Source organism: Oncorhynchus mykiss, chromosome 27 (assembly GCF_013265735.2).
Source record: "Oncorhynchus mykiss isolate Arlee chromosome 27, USDA_OmykA_1.1, whole genome shotgun sequence".
NCBI lineage: Eukaryota > Metazoa > Chordata > Actinopteri > Salmoniformes > Salmonidae > Oncorhynchus > Oncorhynchus mykiss.
Genome location: NC_048591.1, coordinates 35056792 through 35075475, shown reverse-complemented (window position 1 = coordinate 35075475; position 18684 = coordinate 35056792). Strand labels below are relative to the sequence as shown.

General features: G+C 41.3%; 1 protein-coding gene across 1 annotated transcript in view; it reads right to left on the bottom strand.

Annotated features, from left to right (window-relative positions):
- The window catches only part of gucy1a2 (guanylate cyclase 1, soluble, alpha 2), a 96412-nt gene that overhangs the window by 35567 nt on the left and 42161 nt on the right, over nt 1–18684 (bottom strand). Inside the window, exons 5-6 of the mRNA XM_036965275.1 lie at nt 687–899; nt 226–498 (exon numbers count right to left, since the gene is read on the bottom strand). Of these exons, the coding sequence (XP_036821170.1) occupies nt 226–498; nt 687–899 (486 nt within the window). The remainder of the gene's footprint in view (nt 1–225; nt 499–686; nt 900–18684) is intronic.

The following is an 18684-nucleotide window of genomic DNA, read 5'->3' as shown; positions in this document are numbered from 1 at the left end:
ATTAAATTATAATTATTTTAATTCAAATTCAATTGAGATTCTGCTTCCTGTGGGGTGTGGCCATTTAAAATTAAATTCAAATAAAATATTTGAATTGCAAATTTTTCAAATAATTTAATTGGAATTAAAGAACAATTCACAACTCAATTCAGAATCGACCCCAACCCTGACACGCATGCACTGAGTGCACAGGATGTGCATGTGCAAACAGGTGTGTGTTCCTACCTTATACACATCCAGTATTCCACACTGGTAGTCGAAGCGTGTGTAGAGCTCGTTGAGCATGCTGATGACCTGCATGGGGGTACACTGGGCACACACTGCAGTGAAGCCCACGATGTCAGAAAACAACATGGTGACATCATCAAACTTCCTGGCGGGGACAGACTCCCCCTGCCACAGCTTCTGGGCCACGTCACCAGGAAAAATGGAGTAGAGAAGGTCTACTGTCCTCCTCTTCTCCTCTTCTAGAGCTTGGTGTGTCTTTTCTAGAGTGGCCTGGGGAAGAGCAGAGGGATATAGTAGAATGTGGATGATGGAGGAAAGGTTTAGTGACAGACGCCTGTCCTCTTCTTCTGAAGACGGATGAGTCCACGGCTGAATATTTATATGACAGAATAATAAGTATGAGCACACGTGTATGTGTGTGTGACTGTGTGTGTGTGCACGTGTGTGTGTGACTGTACCTTGAGTTTGTCCATCCTGTTCTTGAGGCCGTCCTGTGCCTTGGCCTGCTGTCCCACCAGTATGACATCACGCGTGGCGTCGTGGATGGGGATGTCTGACAGGTAGAGGCCCCTGCCCATCAGCTCCTCCAGCTTGTCCACCCGGGGGGAACCCAGGAACATCAGCGTAGAGGATTCTGGGACATGAATCATCTGACCCTTCACCTCCATCACCTGGTAAAGACAGAGAGAAAAAGAGAGAGATAGAGACAGGGAGGGGCAGAAGACAGGGTGAGAGAGAGAGATGGAGCGCGCGAGAGGGGGGGGGGGGGAGACAGGGTGAGAGAGAGAGATGGAGCACGCGAGGGGGGGGGGCAGGGTGAGAGAAAGATGGAGCGCGCGAGAGGGGGAGGGAGAAGACAGGGTGAGAGAGAGAGATGGAGTGCGCAAGAGGGGGGGGTGAAGACAGGGTGAGAGAGAGAGATGGAGCGCGTGAGAAGTGGGGGAGAAGACAGGGTGAGAGAGAGATGGAGCGCGTGAGAGGGGGGGAGAAGACAGGGTGAGAGAGAGAGATGGAGCGCGTGAGAGGGGGGAGAGAGAAGACAGGGTGAGAGAGAGAGAGATGGAGCACGTGAGAGGGGGAGAGAGAAGACAGGGTGAGAGAGAGAGATGGAGCGCGTGAGAGAGGGGGGAGAAGACAGGGTGAGAGAGAGAGATGGAGCGCGTGAGAGGGGGGGAGAAGACAGGGTGAGAGAGAGAGATGGAGAGCGTGAGAGGGGGGGAGAGAAGACAGGGTGAGAGAGATGGAGCGCGTGAGAGGGGGGGTGAGAGAGAGAGATGGAGCGCGTGAGAGGGGGGAGAGAAGACAGGGTGAGAGAGAGAGATGGAGCGCGTGATAGGGGGGGAGAGAAGACAGGGTGAGAGAGAGAGATGGAGCGCATGAGAGGGGGGGAGAGAAGACAGGGTGAGAGAGAGATGGAGCGTGTGAGAGGGGGGGAGAGAAGACAGGGTGAGAGAGAGAGATGGAGCGCGTGATAGGGGGGGGGAGAAGACAGGGTGAGAGAGAGAGATGGAGCGCATGAGAGGGGGGGAGAGAAGACAGGGTGAGAGAGAGATGGAGCGTGTGAGAGGGGTGGAGAGAAGACAGGGTCAGAGAGAGAGATGGAGCGCGTGAGAGGGGGGGAGAGAAGACAGGGTGAGAGAGAGATGGAGCACATGAGAGGGGGGGAGAAGACAGGGCAAGACAGGTAGAGAGAGAGAGAAAGAGGGGAGGAGAAGACAGAGATCGACAAAGGGATAGAGAGGTAGAGAGAGGGGGAGAAGACGGAGAGAGAGAGAGAGGTTGAGAGAGAAAGAGGTTGAGAGAGAGAGGGGGGGAGAGGCAGGGGGAAGACAGGGAGAGGTAGAGAGAGAGAGAGGTAGAGAGGGGGGAGAGACAGAGGTTATTAATGTGATAAAGATGTCAATGGAATGCAGACCGTGGGAAATACAGTGCGCTCACAAAGTATTCACACTTGATGTATATAATTGTAATTTTTCTGTCAACGATCTACACAAAATACTCTGTCAATGTGGAAGAAACATTCAAACATATAAAAAAACAGTCATATATCTTGAAGTATTCAACCTCGTGAGTCAATACATGTTAGTGATTTAGGAGATTCTGGATCTATCCCCCACGGAGGGGCGCATGCATGGCATTTCCATTATTTTGGTCAAACTCTATAAACACAAGCATAGAAGGACTATTCAGAAACGTTAAGAGGATGTTGTAGTCCAAACACGACCTCCAGTTGTTTGAAGACCCTAATCTCCTTGACAATGAGGATGTAGTGCTGCACATTCCAACATCATCTAGGCTACAAATGAGATGTCGTCACCCATTCTCCCATACACACCAGATCAAGAGAACGCTGGCCCTGCGGCAATAAATCCAACTGTAGCCTATAGACAATACAGGATTAAATGAAGATGTGGTGAGGATGGAAAACATCTCTCTGGCTCTCAGCTGACTGAAAAGGTCAGGTTTGTCTGATACTGTATCTGTAGTGTAGTCTTTGGTTGCTCTGGTAGATTACCAGGATGTATGAAAAACATTCTTGCCCAAGAAGAAAATATCTAAACAATAAAGTATTTGGATACACCTACTCATTCCACGTTTTTTATGGATTTTTTAAAACAATTTTCTACATTGTAGAATAATAGCGAAGACACCAAACTATGAAATAACACATATGGAATCATGCAGTATCCAAAAATGTGTTAAACAAATCAAAATATATTTTATATTTGAGATTCTTCAAAGTAGCCACCCTTTGCCTTAATGACAGCTTTGCACACTCCTAGCATCCTCTCTCGCACGCACTCTCTGGTTCTCTCCCTCTCTCCCCGGTGTCAGATAGATTATTCCGCCTGTGAGCCCACTGCAGCCTGATTTATTTATAGAACCCTCTCCTAGTTCTGCATAACGCACACAACCTACATCTACAGAGAAATAACACACACACACACCCTACATACAGTCTACAGAGATCGAACACAAACACGCACTACCTATATATAGTCTACAGAGAGATAACACACACAATACCTACATATAGTCTACAAAAATCTAATACACACATTACATACATATAGTCTAGAGAGAGACAGAGTACTGCACACACACTTAGTTACGGAAAGTAGATACACACACACAGACAGTGCATTCGGAAAGTATTCAGAAACCTGGACTTTTCCCACATCTTGTCCTTATTCTAAAATTAGATTAGATTTGTTTTTCTCAATCTACACACAATACCCCATAATGACAAAGCAAAGTTTATTAAAAGTTTATATATAAAAAAAAAGAAATCCCTTATTTACATAAATATTCAGACCATTTGCTATGAGATTCTAAATTGAGCTCAGGTGCATCCTGTTTCCATTGATCATCCTTGAGATGTTTCTACAACTTGATTGGAGTCCACCTGCGGGGAATTAAATTGATTGGACATGATTTGGAAAGGCACACACCTGTCTACATAAGGTTACACAGTTGACAGTGCATGTCAAAGCAAAAACCAAGCCACAAGGTTGAAGGAATTGTCCGTAGAGCTCCGAGACAGGATTGTGTCAAACCACCATGAGACTCTTCCTAGAGCAGGCTACCCGGCAAAACTGAACAATCGGGGGAGAAGGGCCTTGGTCAGAGAGCTGACAAAGAACCCGATGGTCACTCTAACAGAGCTCAAGAGTTCCTATGTGGAGATGGGATAACCTTCTAGAAGGACATATTTGCAGCACTCCACCAATCAGGCCTTTATGGTAGAGTGGCCAGACAGAAGCCCTTCCTCAGTAAAAGGCACATGACAGCCCGCTTGGAGTTTGCCAAAAGGCACCTAAAGACTTTCAGAACATGAGAAACAAGAATCGCTGGTCTGATGAAACCAAGATTGAACTCTTTGGCCTGAATGCCAAACGTCACGTATGGATGAAACCTGGCACCATCCCTACGGTGAAGCATGGTGGTGGCAGCATCATGTTGCAGGGATGTTTTTCAGTGGCAGGGACTGGGAGACTAGTCGGGATCGAGGGAAAGATGAACGGAGCAAAGTACAGAGAGATCCTTGATGAAAACCTTCTCCAGAGCGCTCAGGACCTCAGACCTGGGTGAAGATTCATCTTCCAACAGGACAATGACCCTAAGCACACAGCCAAGACAACGCAGGAGTGGCTTCGGGCTCAGTCTCTGAATGTCCTTCAGTGGCCCAGTCAGAGCCTGAACTTGAACCCGATCAAAAATCTCTGGAGAGACCTAAAAATAGCTGTGCAGCGACGCTCCCCATCCAACCTGACAAAGCTTGAGAGGATCTGCAGAGAAGAATGGTAGAAACTCCCCAAATACAGGTGTGCCAAGCTTGTAGCGTCATACCCAAGAAGACTCAAGGCTGTAATCACTGCCAAAGGCACTTCAACAAAGTGCAGAGTAAAGGGTCTGAATACCTATGTACTTGCAAACATTTCTAAAAACATATTTTTGCTTTGTCATTATGGGTTATTGTGTGTAGTTTGATGAGGGATACAAATATTTCAATCAATATAGAATAAGGCTGTAACATAACAAAATGTGGATAAAGTCAAGGGGTTTGAATACTTTCCGAATGCACTGTATACTGTACAGTCGCAGTGTGTATTGTGGGAGGATGTGACCAGGTGTTTTCTGTGGTTGTGGCAGGCAGAGTGGGAGGAGTCACATGGCTGACACATTAATGGACATCTCCATGGAGACGACAGGAATACCAGGAACACTCAGAAAATCCAAGCGACTGTGTCTCGGAAAACTACCCTCACACTTAACAGAACACACACTCATATTCATATTCAAACACATACAAGTATGAATTAATTGACACACAAACAATCACACACACAACCACTAATACACACACGTAAATGCACTTATGCACGTATGTAGAGTACTCTACCTGTATATAACATGTAGAGCACTGGTCATCAACCTTTTGAGTCAAGGTCACTTTCGCAGTCAAAAAGCAAGCCGAGATCTATCGCTCAGAATTGTTTAAAACATAACTTAAGAAAATGTTAAATTAGGAATGATGTTTGTGAAGTAGGCCTAATAAATTATCACAGCATATTGGCTTAGGAAGGCCACCAAAAATGCAGAGATTTCCATCCCCAACTACAACATTTTCTGTCAAGATAGAACTGACAAAGGGAGAGGAGTTGAAATCTACTGCAGAGAGAGCCTGCAAAGTTCTGTCATACTTTTCAGGTCTATGCCCAAACAGTTCGAGCCTCTAATTTTAAAAATTAATCTCTCACTGTTGTCGCCTGTTATAGACCCCCCTCAGCTCCCAGCTGTGCCCTGGACACAATATGTGAATTGATTGCCGCCCATCTATCTTCAGAGTTCGTTCTGCTAGGTGACCTAAACTGGGATATGCTTAACTTCTTATGTTATAGGGGACGCTTGCGTCTCACCTGGCCAAAAGCCAGGAAAAATGCAGCGCGCGCAAATTCAAATAAAATGATATAAAAATCTAACTTTCATTAAATCACACATGTAAGATACTTAATTAAAGCTACACTCGTTGTGAATCCAGCCAACATGTCAGATTTTAAAAAGGCTTTTCGGTGAAAGCATAAGAAGCTATCATCTGATGATAGCACAGCAGTAAACAAAGAGGGTAACATATTTCAACCCTGCAGGCGCTACACAAAACACAGAAATAAAATATAAAACATTCCTTACCTTTGACACTCTAATATGTCCCATACCATCACAACTGGTCCTTTTATTCGATTAATTCCGTCCATATACAGTGGGGAGAACAAGTATTTGATACACTGCCAATTTTGCAGGTTTTCCTACTTACAAAGCATGTAGAGGTCTGTAATTTTTGTCATAGGTACACTTCAAATGTGAGAGAGGGAATATAAAACAAAAATCCAGAAAATCACATTGTATGATAAAGTAATTAATTAGCATTTTATTGCATGACATAAGTATTTGATACATCAGAAAAGCAGAACTTAATATTTGGTACAGAAACCTTTGTTTGCAATTACAGAGATCATATGTTTCCTGTAGTTCTTGACCAGGTTTGCACACACTGCAGTAGGGATTTTGGCCCACTCCTCCATACAGACCTTCTCCAGATCCTTCAGGTTTCGGGGCTGTCGCTGGGCAATACGGACTTTCAGCTCCCTCCAAAGATTATCTATTGGGTTCAGGTCTGGAGACTGGCTAGGCCACTCCAGGACCTTGAGATGCTTCTTATGGAGCCACTCCTTAGTTGCCCTGGCTGTCTGTTTCAGGTCGTTGTCATGCTGGAAGACCCAGCCACGGCCCATCTTCAATGCTCTTACTGAGGGAAGGAGGTTGTGGCCAAGATCTTGCGATACATGGCCCCATCCATCCTCCCCTCAATACGGTGCAGTCGTCATGTCCCCTTTGCAGAAAAGCATCCCCAAAGAATGATGTTTCCACCTCAATGCTTCACGGTTGGGATGGTGTTCTTGGGGTTGTACTCATCCTTCTTCCTCCTCCAAACACGGCGAGTGGAGTTTAGACCAAAAAGCTCTATTTTTGTCTCATCAGACCACATGACCTTCTCCCATTCCTCCTCTGGATCATTCAGATGGTCATTGGCAAACTTCAGACAGGCCTGGACATGCGCTGGCTTGAGCAGGGGGACCTTGCGTACGCTGCAGGATTTTAATCCATGACGGCGTAGTGTGTTACTAATGGTTTTCTTTGAGACTGTGGTCCCAGCTCTCTTCAGGTCATTGACCAGGTCCTGCCGTGTAGTTCTGGGCTGATCCCTCACCTTCCTCATGATCATTGATGCCCCACGAGGTGAGATCTTGCATAGAGCCCCAGACCGAGGGTGATTGATGGTCATCTTGAACTTCTTCCATTTTCTAATAATTGCGCCAACAGTTGTTGCCTTCTCACCAAGCTGCTTGCCTATTGTCCTGAAGCCCATCCCAGCCTTGTGCAGGTCTACAATTTTATCCCTGATGTCCTTACACAGCTCTCTGGTCTTGGCCATTGTGGAGAGGTTGGAGTCTGTTTGATTGAGTGTGTGGACAGGTTATACAGGTAACAAGTTCAAACAGGTGCAGTTAATACGGGTAATGAGTGGAGAACAGGAGGGATTCTTAAAGAAAAACTAACAGGTCTGTGAGAGCCGGAATTCTTACTGGTTGGTAGGTGATCAAATATTTATGTCATGCAATAAAATGCAGATTAATTACGTCAAAATCATACATTGTGATTTTCTGGATTTTTGTTTTAGATTCCGTCTCTCACAGTTGGAGTGTACCTATGATTAAAAAAATGACAGACCTCTACATACTTTGTAAGTAGGAAAACCTGCAAAATCATCAGTGTATCAAATACTTCTTCTCCCCACTGTATATCCAAAATGTCCATTTATTTGGCGCGTTTGATCCAGAAAAAAACAGCTTCCAAATTGCGCAAGGTCACTACAAAATATTTCAAAAGTTGCCTGTAAACTTTGCCAAAACATTTCAAACTACTTTTGTAATACAACTTTAGGTATCTTTAAACGTTAATAATCGATCAAATTGAAGACGGGTCAATCTGTTTTCAATAGAGGACGAGAGGAAACTAACTCTACTTTTCAAGTCTTGCGCAACTCTCAACGGTGTTACCCATTTCCTAGATGGTCGTACTTCTTCATTGCACAAAGGAATAACCTCAACCAAATTCCAAAGATTGGTGACATCCAGTGGAAGCGGTAGGAACTGAAAACAAGTGTCTAAGAAATATTGTTTCCCAATGAGAGATACTGAACAGACAGAGACCTCAAAAAAAAACAACATCTGAACGGTTAGTCCTCGGGGTTTTGCCTGCTACATAAGTTCTGTTATACTCACAAACATGATTCAAACAGTTTTAGAAACTTTATAGTGTTTTCTATCCAAATCTATTAATATTATGCATATCTTATATTCTTGGCATGAGTAGCAGGAAGTTGAAATTGGGCACGCTATTTATCCAAAAGTGAAAATGCTGCCTCCTTAAGTATTAACCTTAAGTATTAACACCCCGGCCATCCTACAATCTAAGCTAGACGCCCTCAATCTCACACAAATTATCAAGGAACCCACCAGGTACAACCCTAAATCCATAAACATGGGCACCCTCAAAGATATTATCCGGACCAACTTGCCACCCAAACACCTCTGCTGTTTTAAATCAGGATCTCAAATATCACTGATTCATTGCCTGAATCCGTTATGGGTCTGCAGTCAAAAGACCACCCCTCATCACTGTCAAACGCTCCCTAAAGCAGTTCTGCGAGTATAGGCCTTTCTAATTGACCTGGCCCGGGTATCCTGGAACGATATTGACCTCATCCCGTCAGTAGAGGATGTCTGGTTGTTCGTTAAAAGTAATTTCCTCACCATCTTAACACAGTGTCCAAAGAAGGGCCAGATGTATACAAAATGGTGTTGTCTGCGTAGAGGTGGATCAAGGAATCACCCACAGCAAGAGCGACATCGTTGATATATACAGAGAAAAGAGTCACCCGAGAATTGAACTCTGTGGTACCCCCATAGAGACTGCCAAATGTCCGGACAACAGGCCCTCCGATTTGGCACACTGAACTCTATCTGAGAAGTAGTTGGTGAACCAGGCGAGGTATTCATTTGGGAATCCAAGGCCGTTGAGTCTGCTGATAAGAATACGGTGATTGATAGAGTCGAAAGCCTTGGCCAGGTCGTTGAAGACGGCTGCACAGTACTGTCTTTTATTGCTAGTGTTTATGACATTGTTTAGGACCTTGAGCGTGGCTGAGGTGCACCATTGACCAGCTCAGAAACCGGATTGCACAGCGGAGAAGGTACAGTGGGATTTGAAAAGGTCAGTGATCTGTTTGTTAACTTGGCTTTCGAAGACTTTGGAAAGGCAGGGCAGGATGGATATAGGTCTGTAACAGTTTGGGTCTAGAGTGTCACCCTCTTTGAAGAGGGGGTTGACCGCGACAGCTTTCCAATGTTTAGGAATCTCGGACGATACGAAAGAGAGGTTGAACAGACTAGTAATAGGGGAAGCAACAATGGCGGCGGATCATTTTATAAATAGAGGGTCCATGTTGTCTAGCCCATCTGATTTGTACGGGTCCAGGTTGTCTAGCCCATCTGATTTGTACGGGTCCAGGTTGTCTTGCCCATCTGATTTGTACGGGTCCAGGTTGTCTAGCCCATCTGATTTGTACGGGTCCAGGTTGTCTAGCCCATCTGATTTGTACGGGTCCAGGTTTTGCAGCTCTTTCAGAACATCTGCTATCTGGATTTAGGTGAAGGAGAAGCTGGGTGTCAAGGGATGACACTGGAGAGGCGAAGCAGGTACGGTGAGTCAAACATTTAATATGGAACGGACATAGAACGAGACAGGAACAACATCAGCACAGGGGGAACAAAGACAAATTGCAATCAATGCAGCAGTGGGGAACAGAGTAGGGAACTGACAAATATTGGGGAGGTAATAAACAGGTGATGAGTGAGTCCAGGTGAGTCTAATATATTTGAGGGCACCAGGGGGGGAAGAGTGGGAGCAGGCGTGACACTGGGGAGGCTTGGGCAAGTAGCTGCGGGGGGTGCGGAGCTGTTGGCCGAGGTTGGGGTAGCCAGGAGGAAAGCATGGCCAGGCGTAGAGAAATGCTTATTGAAATTCTCGATTATCATGGATTAATTGGGAGTGACAGTGTTTCCTAGCCTCAGTGCAGTGGGCAGCTGGGAGGAGGTGCTTTTATTCTCCATGGACTTTAGTGTCCCAAACCTTTTGGAGTCAAAGCTACAGGATGCAAATTTCTGTTTGAAAAAGCTAGCCTTTGCTTTCCTAACTGTGTGTATTGGTTCCTGAAAATGTGCAAATCGCGGGGAGCTTCAATGCCATACAACACTCCTTCCGTGGCCTCCAACTGCTCTTAAACGCTAGTAAAACTAAATGCATACTTTTCAACAGATCGCCAGACTAGCATCACTACTCTAGAAGGTTCTGACTTAGAATATGTGGACAACTACAAATACCTAGGTGTCTGGTTAGACTGTAAACTCTACTTCCAGACTCATATTAAGCATCTCCAATCCAAAATTAAATCTATAATTGGCTTCCTATTTCGCAACAAAGCCCCCTTCACTCACGCTGCTAAATTTTGAACACATCTGGCCCTTGTTTTGAACACAGCATTAGTCTCAGCGGAGGGAGGGAGAGAGCAGCAAAGGGTCTGGATTAGAGGTCGACCGATTCATCGGAATAGACGATTAATTAGGGGCGATTTCAAGTTTTCAAAACAATCGGAAATAGGTATTTTTGGGCACCGATGTCAATTTAATTTCTTTTTTATACCTTTATTTAACTAGGCAAGTCAGTTAAGAACAAATTCTTATTTTCAATGACGCCCTAGGAACGGTGGATTAACTGCCTTGTTCAGGGGCAGAATGACAGATTTTCACCTTGTCAGCTCGGGGGATCCATTCTTGCATGCTTACAGTTAACTAGTCCAACACAATAACGACCTGCCTCTCTCTCGTTGCACTCCACAAGGGGACTGCCTGTTACGCAAATGCAGTAAGCCAAGGTAAGTTGCTAGCTAGCATTAAACTTATCTTATAAAAAACAATCAATCATAATCACTAGTTAACTACACATGGTTGTAACTGTCATTATTACAATTCTTTTTTTACATTTTTTATTTTATTTTATAAATCGTCCGATTAATTGGTATGGACTTTTTTGGTCCTCCAATAATCGGTATCGGTGTTGAAAAATCATAGTCGGTCGACCTCTAGTCCGCATCTCATGTTCCCTGCTCTGTTCTTCCATTCCTCCAGTGAGACTGACCAGAGAGAGGGGCACCGTCTTCCACCTGATGGTGAAACTCGAGTCGCACCGCATCTGCCTCAGGCACAAATTCATGTCGTTCCTGTGACCAGAGGAAGTTAAATATTCCTCAATATTAAAATAGACACGACGAGCTCCAAATAATAATAGAAATGCAGGGCTATCGATACACTTGGCTACTCATTCATTGCAGCTGCAGTGCGAGTAGGGAGAACCATGTTTTATAATAGTGCAGAATAAAAACTTAAACATGAACTCACTCATAAACAGCAGCTCTTTGCTGTGTTCCTTTGACATTCTCTCTCTGGTCAAAGTTTTAAAAGTTAGGAAATCTTACATAGGCTAGTATGTGGCCAAGGTCGTGGAAGCTGTAGGCAAGGTGATTTGAGCTATCTGATTGGCCAGCGCAGTAGGCACACTCAATTTAGCCACAGATCTCCCCTTCCACAGAGTAGGTGGAGTTTGTCTTGTCAAACAAATTAAATGGTTCTAAAACGGAACACTTTGCCTACCCAGTGTGCAGAGCTTCTGAATCAAGTGCACCTACCTTAAACAGCACAACAAGAATAACAAAAAAAAAGAGTGCAACACTTATCAAATAAAACTCTGTGTCCTTATCAAAGACAACTCTGTGTCCTTATCAAAGACAACTCTGTGTCCTTATCAAAGACAACTCTGTGTCCTTATCAAAGACAACTCTGTGTCCTTATCAAATACAACTCTGTGTCCTTATCAAAGACAACTCTGTGTCCTTATCAAATACAACTCTGTGTCCTTATCAAAGACAACTCTGTGTCCTTATCAAATACAACTCTGTGTCCTTATCAAATACAACTCTGTGTCCTTATCAAAGACAACTCTGTGTCCTTATCAAATAAAACTCTGTGTCCTTATCAAATACAACTCTGTGTCCTTATCAAAGACAACTCTGTGTCCTTATCAAATAAAACTCTGTGTCCTTATCAAATACAACTCTGTGTCCTTATCAAAGACAACTCTGTGTCCTTATCAAAGACAACTCTGTGTCCTTATCAAATACAACTCTGTGTCCTTATCAAATACAACTCTGTGTCCTTATCAAAGACAACTCTGTGTCCTTATCAAATAAAACTCTGTGTCCTTATCAAATAAAACTCTGTGTCCTTATCAAATACAACTCTGTGTCCTTATCAAAGACAACTCTGTGTCCTTATCAAATACAACTCTGTGTCCTTATCAAAGACAACTCTGTGTCCTTATCAAATACAACTCTGTGTCCTTATCAAATACAACTCTGTGTCCTTATCAAATAAAACTCTGTGTCCTTATCAAATAAAACTCTGTGTCCTTATCAAAGACAACTCTGTGTCCTTATCAAATAAAACTCTGTGTCCTTATCAAATACAACTCTGTGTCCTTATCAAAGACAACTCTGTGTCCTTATCAAATACAACTCTGTGTCCTTATCAAAGACAACTCTGTGTCCTTATCAAATACAACTCTGTGTCCTTATCAAAGACAACTCTGTGTCCTTATCAAATAAAACTCTGTGTCCTTATCAAATACAACTCTGTGTCCTTATCAAAGACAACTCTGTGTCCTTATCAAATAAAACTCTGTGTCCTTATCAAAGACAACTCTGTGTCCTTATCAAATACAACTCTGTGTCCTTATCAAAGACAACTCTGTGTCCTTATCAAATAAAACTCTGTGTCCTTATCAAAGACAACTCTGTGTCCTTATCAAATACAACTCTGTGTCCTTATCAAAGACAACTCTGTGTCCTTATCAAATAAAACTCTGTGTCCTTATCAAAGATAACTCTGTGTCCTTATCAAAGACAACTCTGTGTCCTTATCAAATAAAACTCTGTGTCCTTATCAAAGACAACTCTGTGTCCTTATCAAAGACAACTCTGTGTCCTTATCAAAGACAACTCTGTGTCCTTATCAAAGACAACTCTGTGTCCTTATCAAATACAACTCTGTGTCCTTATCAAATACAACTCTGTGTCCTTATCAAATAAAACTCTGTGTCCTTATCAAAGACAACTCTGTGTCCTTATCAAATACAACTCTGTGTCTTTATCAAAGACAACTCTGTGTCCTTATCAAATAAAACTCTGTGTCCTTATCAAATAAAACTCTGTGTCCTTATCAAAGACAACTCTGTGTCCTTATCAAATACAACTCTGTGTTTTTATCAAAGACAACTCTGTGTCCTTATGAAATACAACTCTGTGTCCTTATCAAATAAAACTCTGTGTCCTTATCAAAGACAACTCTGTGTCCTTATCAAATACAACTCTGTGTCCTTATCAAAGACAACTCTGTGTCCTTATCAAATAAAACTGTGTCCTTATCAAAGACAACTCTGTGTCCTTATCAAAGACAACTCTGTGTCCTTATCAAAGACAACTCTGTGTCCTTATCAAATACAACTCTGTGTCCTTATCAAATAAAACTGTGTCCTTATCAAAGACAACTCTGTGTCCTTATCAAAGACAACTCTGTGTGTCCTTATCAAAGACAACTCTGTGTGTCTTTATCAAATACAACTCTGTGTCCTTATCAAAGACAACTCTGTGTCCTTATCAAAGACAACTCTGTGTCCTTATCAAATACAACTCTGTGTCCTTATCAAATAAAACTGTGTCCTTATCAAAGACAACTCTGTGTCCTTATCAAAGACAACTCTGTGTCCTTATCAAAGACAACTCTGTGTCCTTATCAAATACAACTCTGTGTCCTTATCAAAGACAACTCTGTGTCCTTATCAAAGACAACTCTGTGTCCTTATCAAATAAAACTGTGTCCTTATCAAAGACAACTCTGTGTCCTTATCAAATACAACTCTGTGTCCTTATCAAATACAACTCTGTGTCCTTATCAAATACAACTCTGTGTCCTTATCAAAGACAACTCTGTGTCCTTATCAAATAAAACTGTGTCCTTATCAAAGACAACTCTGTGCCTTTATCAAATACAACTCTGTGTCCTTATCAAATACAACTCTGTGTCCTTATCAAATACAACTCTGTGTCCTTATCAAATACAACTCTGTGTCCTTATCAAAGACAACTCTGTGTCCTTATCAAATAAAACTGTGTCCTTATCAAAGACAACTCTGTGCCTTTATCAAATACAACTCTGTGTCCTTATCAAATACAACTCTGTGTCCTTATCAAAGACAACTCTGTGTCCTTATCAAAGACAACTCTGTGTCCTTATCAAATACAACTCTGTGTCCTTATCAAATAAAACTCTGTGTCCTTATCAAAGACAACTCTGTGTCCTTATCAAATATAACTCTGTGTCCTTATCAAAGACAACTCTGTGTCCTTATCAAATACAACTCTGTGTCCTTATCAAATAAAACTCTGTGTCCTTATCAAAGACAACTCTGTGTCCTTATCAAAGACAACTCTGTGTCCTTATCAAAGACAACTCTGTGTCCTTATCAAAGACAACTCTGTGTCCTTATCAAATACAACTCTGTGTCCTTATCAAATAAAACTCTGTGTCCTTATCAAAGACAACTCTGTGTCCTTATCAAAGATAACTCTGTGTCCTTATCAAAGATAACTCTGTGTCCTTATCAAATACAACTCTGTGTCCTTATCAAAGACAACTCTGTGTCCTTATCAAAGATAACTCTGTGTCCTTATCAAAGACAACTCTGTGTCCTTATCAAATACAACTCTGTGTCCTTATCAAATAAAACTCTGTGTCCTTATCAAAGACAACTCTGTGTCCTTATCAAAGATAACTCTGTGTCCTTATCAAATACAACTCTGTGTCCTTATCAAAGATAACTCTGTGTCCTTATCAAAGACAACTCTGTCTTTATCAAAGATAACTCTGTGTCCTTATCAAATACAACTCTGTGTCTTTATCAAAGACAACTCTGTGTCCTTATCAAAGATAACTCTGTGTCCTTATCAAAGACAACTCTGTGTCCTTATCAAAGATAACTCTGTGTCCTTATCAAATACAACTCTGTGTCCTTATCAAATAAAACTCTGTGTCCTTATCAAAGACAACTCTGTGTCCTTATCAAAGATAACTCTGTGTCCTTATCAAAGACAACTCTGTGTCCTTATCAAATAAAACTCTGTGTCCTTATCAAAGACAACTCTGTGTCCTTATCAAAGATAACTCTGTGTCCTTATCAAATACAACTCTGTGTCCTTATCAAATACAACTCTGTGTCCTTATCAAAGACAACTCTGTGTCCTTATCAAATACAACTCTGTGTCCTTATCAAAGACAACTCTGTGTCCTTATCAAATACAACTCTGTGTCCTTATCAAATACAACTCTGTGTCCTTATCAAATAAAACTCTGTGTCCTTATCAAATACAACTCTGTGTCCTTATCAAAGACAACTCTGTGTCCTTATCAAATACAACTCTGTGTCCTTATCAAAGACAACTCTGTGTCCTTATCAAATACAACTCTGTGTCCTTATCAAAGACAACTCTGTGTCCTTATCAAATAAAACTCTGTGTCCTTATCAAATACAACTCTGTGTCCTTATCAAAGACAACTCTGTGTCCTTATCAAATAAAACTCTGTGTCCTTATCAAAGACAACTCTGTGTCCTTATCAAATACAACTCTGTGTCCTTATCAAAGACAACTCTGTGTCCTTATCAAATAAAACTCTGTGTCCTTATCAAAGACAACTCTGTGTCCTTATCAAATACAACTCTGTGTCCTTATCAAAGAAAACTCTGTGTCCTTATCAAATAAAACTCTGTGTCCTTATCAAAGATAACTCTGTGTCCTTATCAAAGACAACTCTGTGTCCTTATCAAATAAAACTCTGTGTCCTTATCAAAGACAACTCTGTGTCCTTATCAAAGACAACTCTGTGTCCTTATCAAATACAACTCTGTGTCTTTATCAAAGACAACTCTGTGTCCTTATCAAATAAAACTCTGTGTCCTTATCAAATAAAACTCTGTGTCCTTATCAAAGACAACTCTGTGTCCTTATCAAATACAACTCTGTGTTTTTATCAAAGACAACTCTGTGTCCTTATCAAATACAACTCTGTGTCCTTATCAAATAAAACTCTGTGTCCTTATCAAAGACAACTCTGTGTCCTTATCAAATACAACTCTGTGTCCTTATCAAAGACAACTCTGTGTCCTTATCAAATAAAACTGTGTCCTTATCAAAGACAACTCTGTGTCCTTATCAAAGACAACTCTGTGTCCTTATCAAAGACAACTCTGTGTCCTTATCAAATACAACTCTGTGTCCTTATCAAATAAAACTGTGTCCTTATCAAAGACAACTCTGTGTCCTTATCAAAGACAACTCTGTGTGTCCTTATCAAAGACAACTCTGTGTGTCTTTATCAAATACAACTCTGTGTCCTTATCAAAGACAACTCTGTGTCCTTATCAAAGACAACTCTGTGTCCTTATCAAATACAACTCTGTGTCCTTATCAAATAAAACTGTGTCCTTATCAAAGACAACTCTGTGTCCTTATCAAAGACAACTCTGTGTCCTTATCAAAGACAACTCTGTGTCCTTATCAAATACAACTCTGTGTCCTTATCAAAGACAACTCTGTGTCCTTATCAAAGACAACTCTGTGTCCTTATCAAATAAAACTGTGTCCTTATCAAAGACAACTCTGTGTCCTTATCAAATACAACTCTGTGTCCTTATCAAATACAACTCTGTGTCCTTATCAAATACAACTCTGTGTCCTTATCAAAGACAACTCTGTGTCCTTATCAAAAAAAACTGTGTCCTTATCAAAGACAACTCTGTGCCTTTATCAAATACAACTCTGTGTCCTTATCAAATACAACTCTGTGTCCTTATCAAATACAACTCTGTGTCCTTATCAAATACAACTCTGTGTCCTTATCAAAGACAACTCTGTGTCCTTATCAAATAAAACTGTGTCCTTATCAAAGACAACTCTGTGCCTTTATCAAATACAACTCTGTGTCCTTATCAAATACAACTCTGTGTCCTTATCAAAGACAACTCTGTGTCCTTATCAAAGACAACTCTGTGTCCTTATCAAATACAACTCTGTGTCCTTATCAAATAAAACTCTGTGTCCTTATCAAAGACAACTCTGTGTCCTTATCAAATATAACTCTGTGTCCTTATCAAAGACAACTCTGTGTCCTTATCAAATACAACTCTGTGTCCTTATCAAATAAAACTCTGTGTCCTTATCAAAGACAACTCTGTGTCCTTATCAAAGATAACTCTGTGTCCTTATCAAAGACAACTCTGTGTCCTTATCAAAGACAACTCTGTGTCCTTATCAAATACAACTCTGTGTCCTTATCAAATAAAACTCTGTGTCCTTATCAAAGACAACTCTGTGTCCTTATCAAAGATAACTCTGTGTCCTTATCAAAGATAACTCTGTGTCCTTATCAAATACAACTCTGTGTCCTTATCAAAGACAACTCTGTGTCCTTATCAAAGATAACTCTGTGTCCTTATCAAAGACAACTCTGTGTCCTTATCAAATACAACTCTGTGTCCTTATCAAATAAAACTCTGTGTCCTTATCAAAGACAACTCTGTGTCCTTATCAAAGATAACTCTGTGTCCTTATCAAATACAACTCTGTGTCCTTATCAAAGATAACTCTGTGTCCTTATCAAAGACAACTCTGTCTTTATCAAAGATAACTCTGTGTCCTTATCAAATACAACTCTGTGTCCTTATCAAAGATAACTCTGTGTCCTTATCAAAGACAACTCTGTGTCCTTATCAAATAAAACTCTGTGTCCTTATCAAATACAACTCTGTGTCCTTATCAAATAAAACTCTGTGTCCTTATCAAAGACAACTCTGTGTCCTTATCAAAGATAACTCTGTGTCCTTATCAAAGACAACTCTGTGTCCTTATCAAATAAAACTCTGTGTCCTTATCAAAGACAACTCTGTGTCCTTATCAAAGATAACTCTGTGTCCTTATCAAATACAACTCTGTGTCCTTATCAAATAAAACTCTGCGTCCTTATCAAAGACAACTCTGTGTCCTTATCAAAGATAACTCTGTGTCCTTATCAAATACAACTCTGTGTCCTTATCAAAGATAACTCTGTGTCCTTATCAAATACAACTCTGTGTCCTTATCAAAGACAACTCTGTGTCCTTATCAAAGATAACTCTGTGTCCTTATCAAATACAACTCTGTGTGTCTTTATCAAATACAACTCTGTGTTCTTATCAAATACAACTCTGTGTCCTTATGAAAGACAACTCTGTGTCCTTATCAAATACAACTCTGTGTCTTTATCAAATACAACTCTGTGTCCTTATCAAATACAACTCTGTGTCCTTATCAAAGACAACTCTGTGCCTTTATCAAAGACAACTCTGTCTTTATCAAAGACAACTCTGTGTCCTTAACAAAGACAACTCTGTGTCCTTATCAAAGACAACTCTGTGTCTTTATCAAATACAACTCTGTGTCCTTATCAAATACAACTCTGTGTCTTTATCAAAGACAACTCTGTGTCCTTATCAAATACAACTCTGTGTCCTTATCAAAGACAACTCTGTGTCCTTATCAAATAAAACTGTGTCCTTATCAAAGACAACTCTGTGTCCTTATCAAAGACAACTCTGTGTCCTTATCAAAGACAACTCTGTGTCCTTATCAAA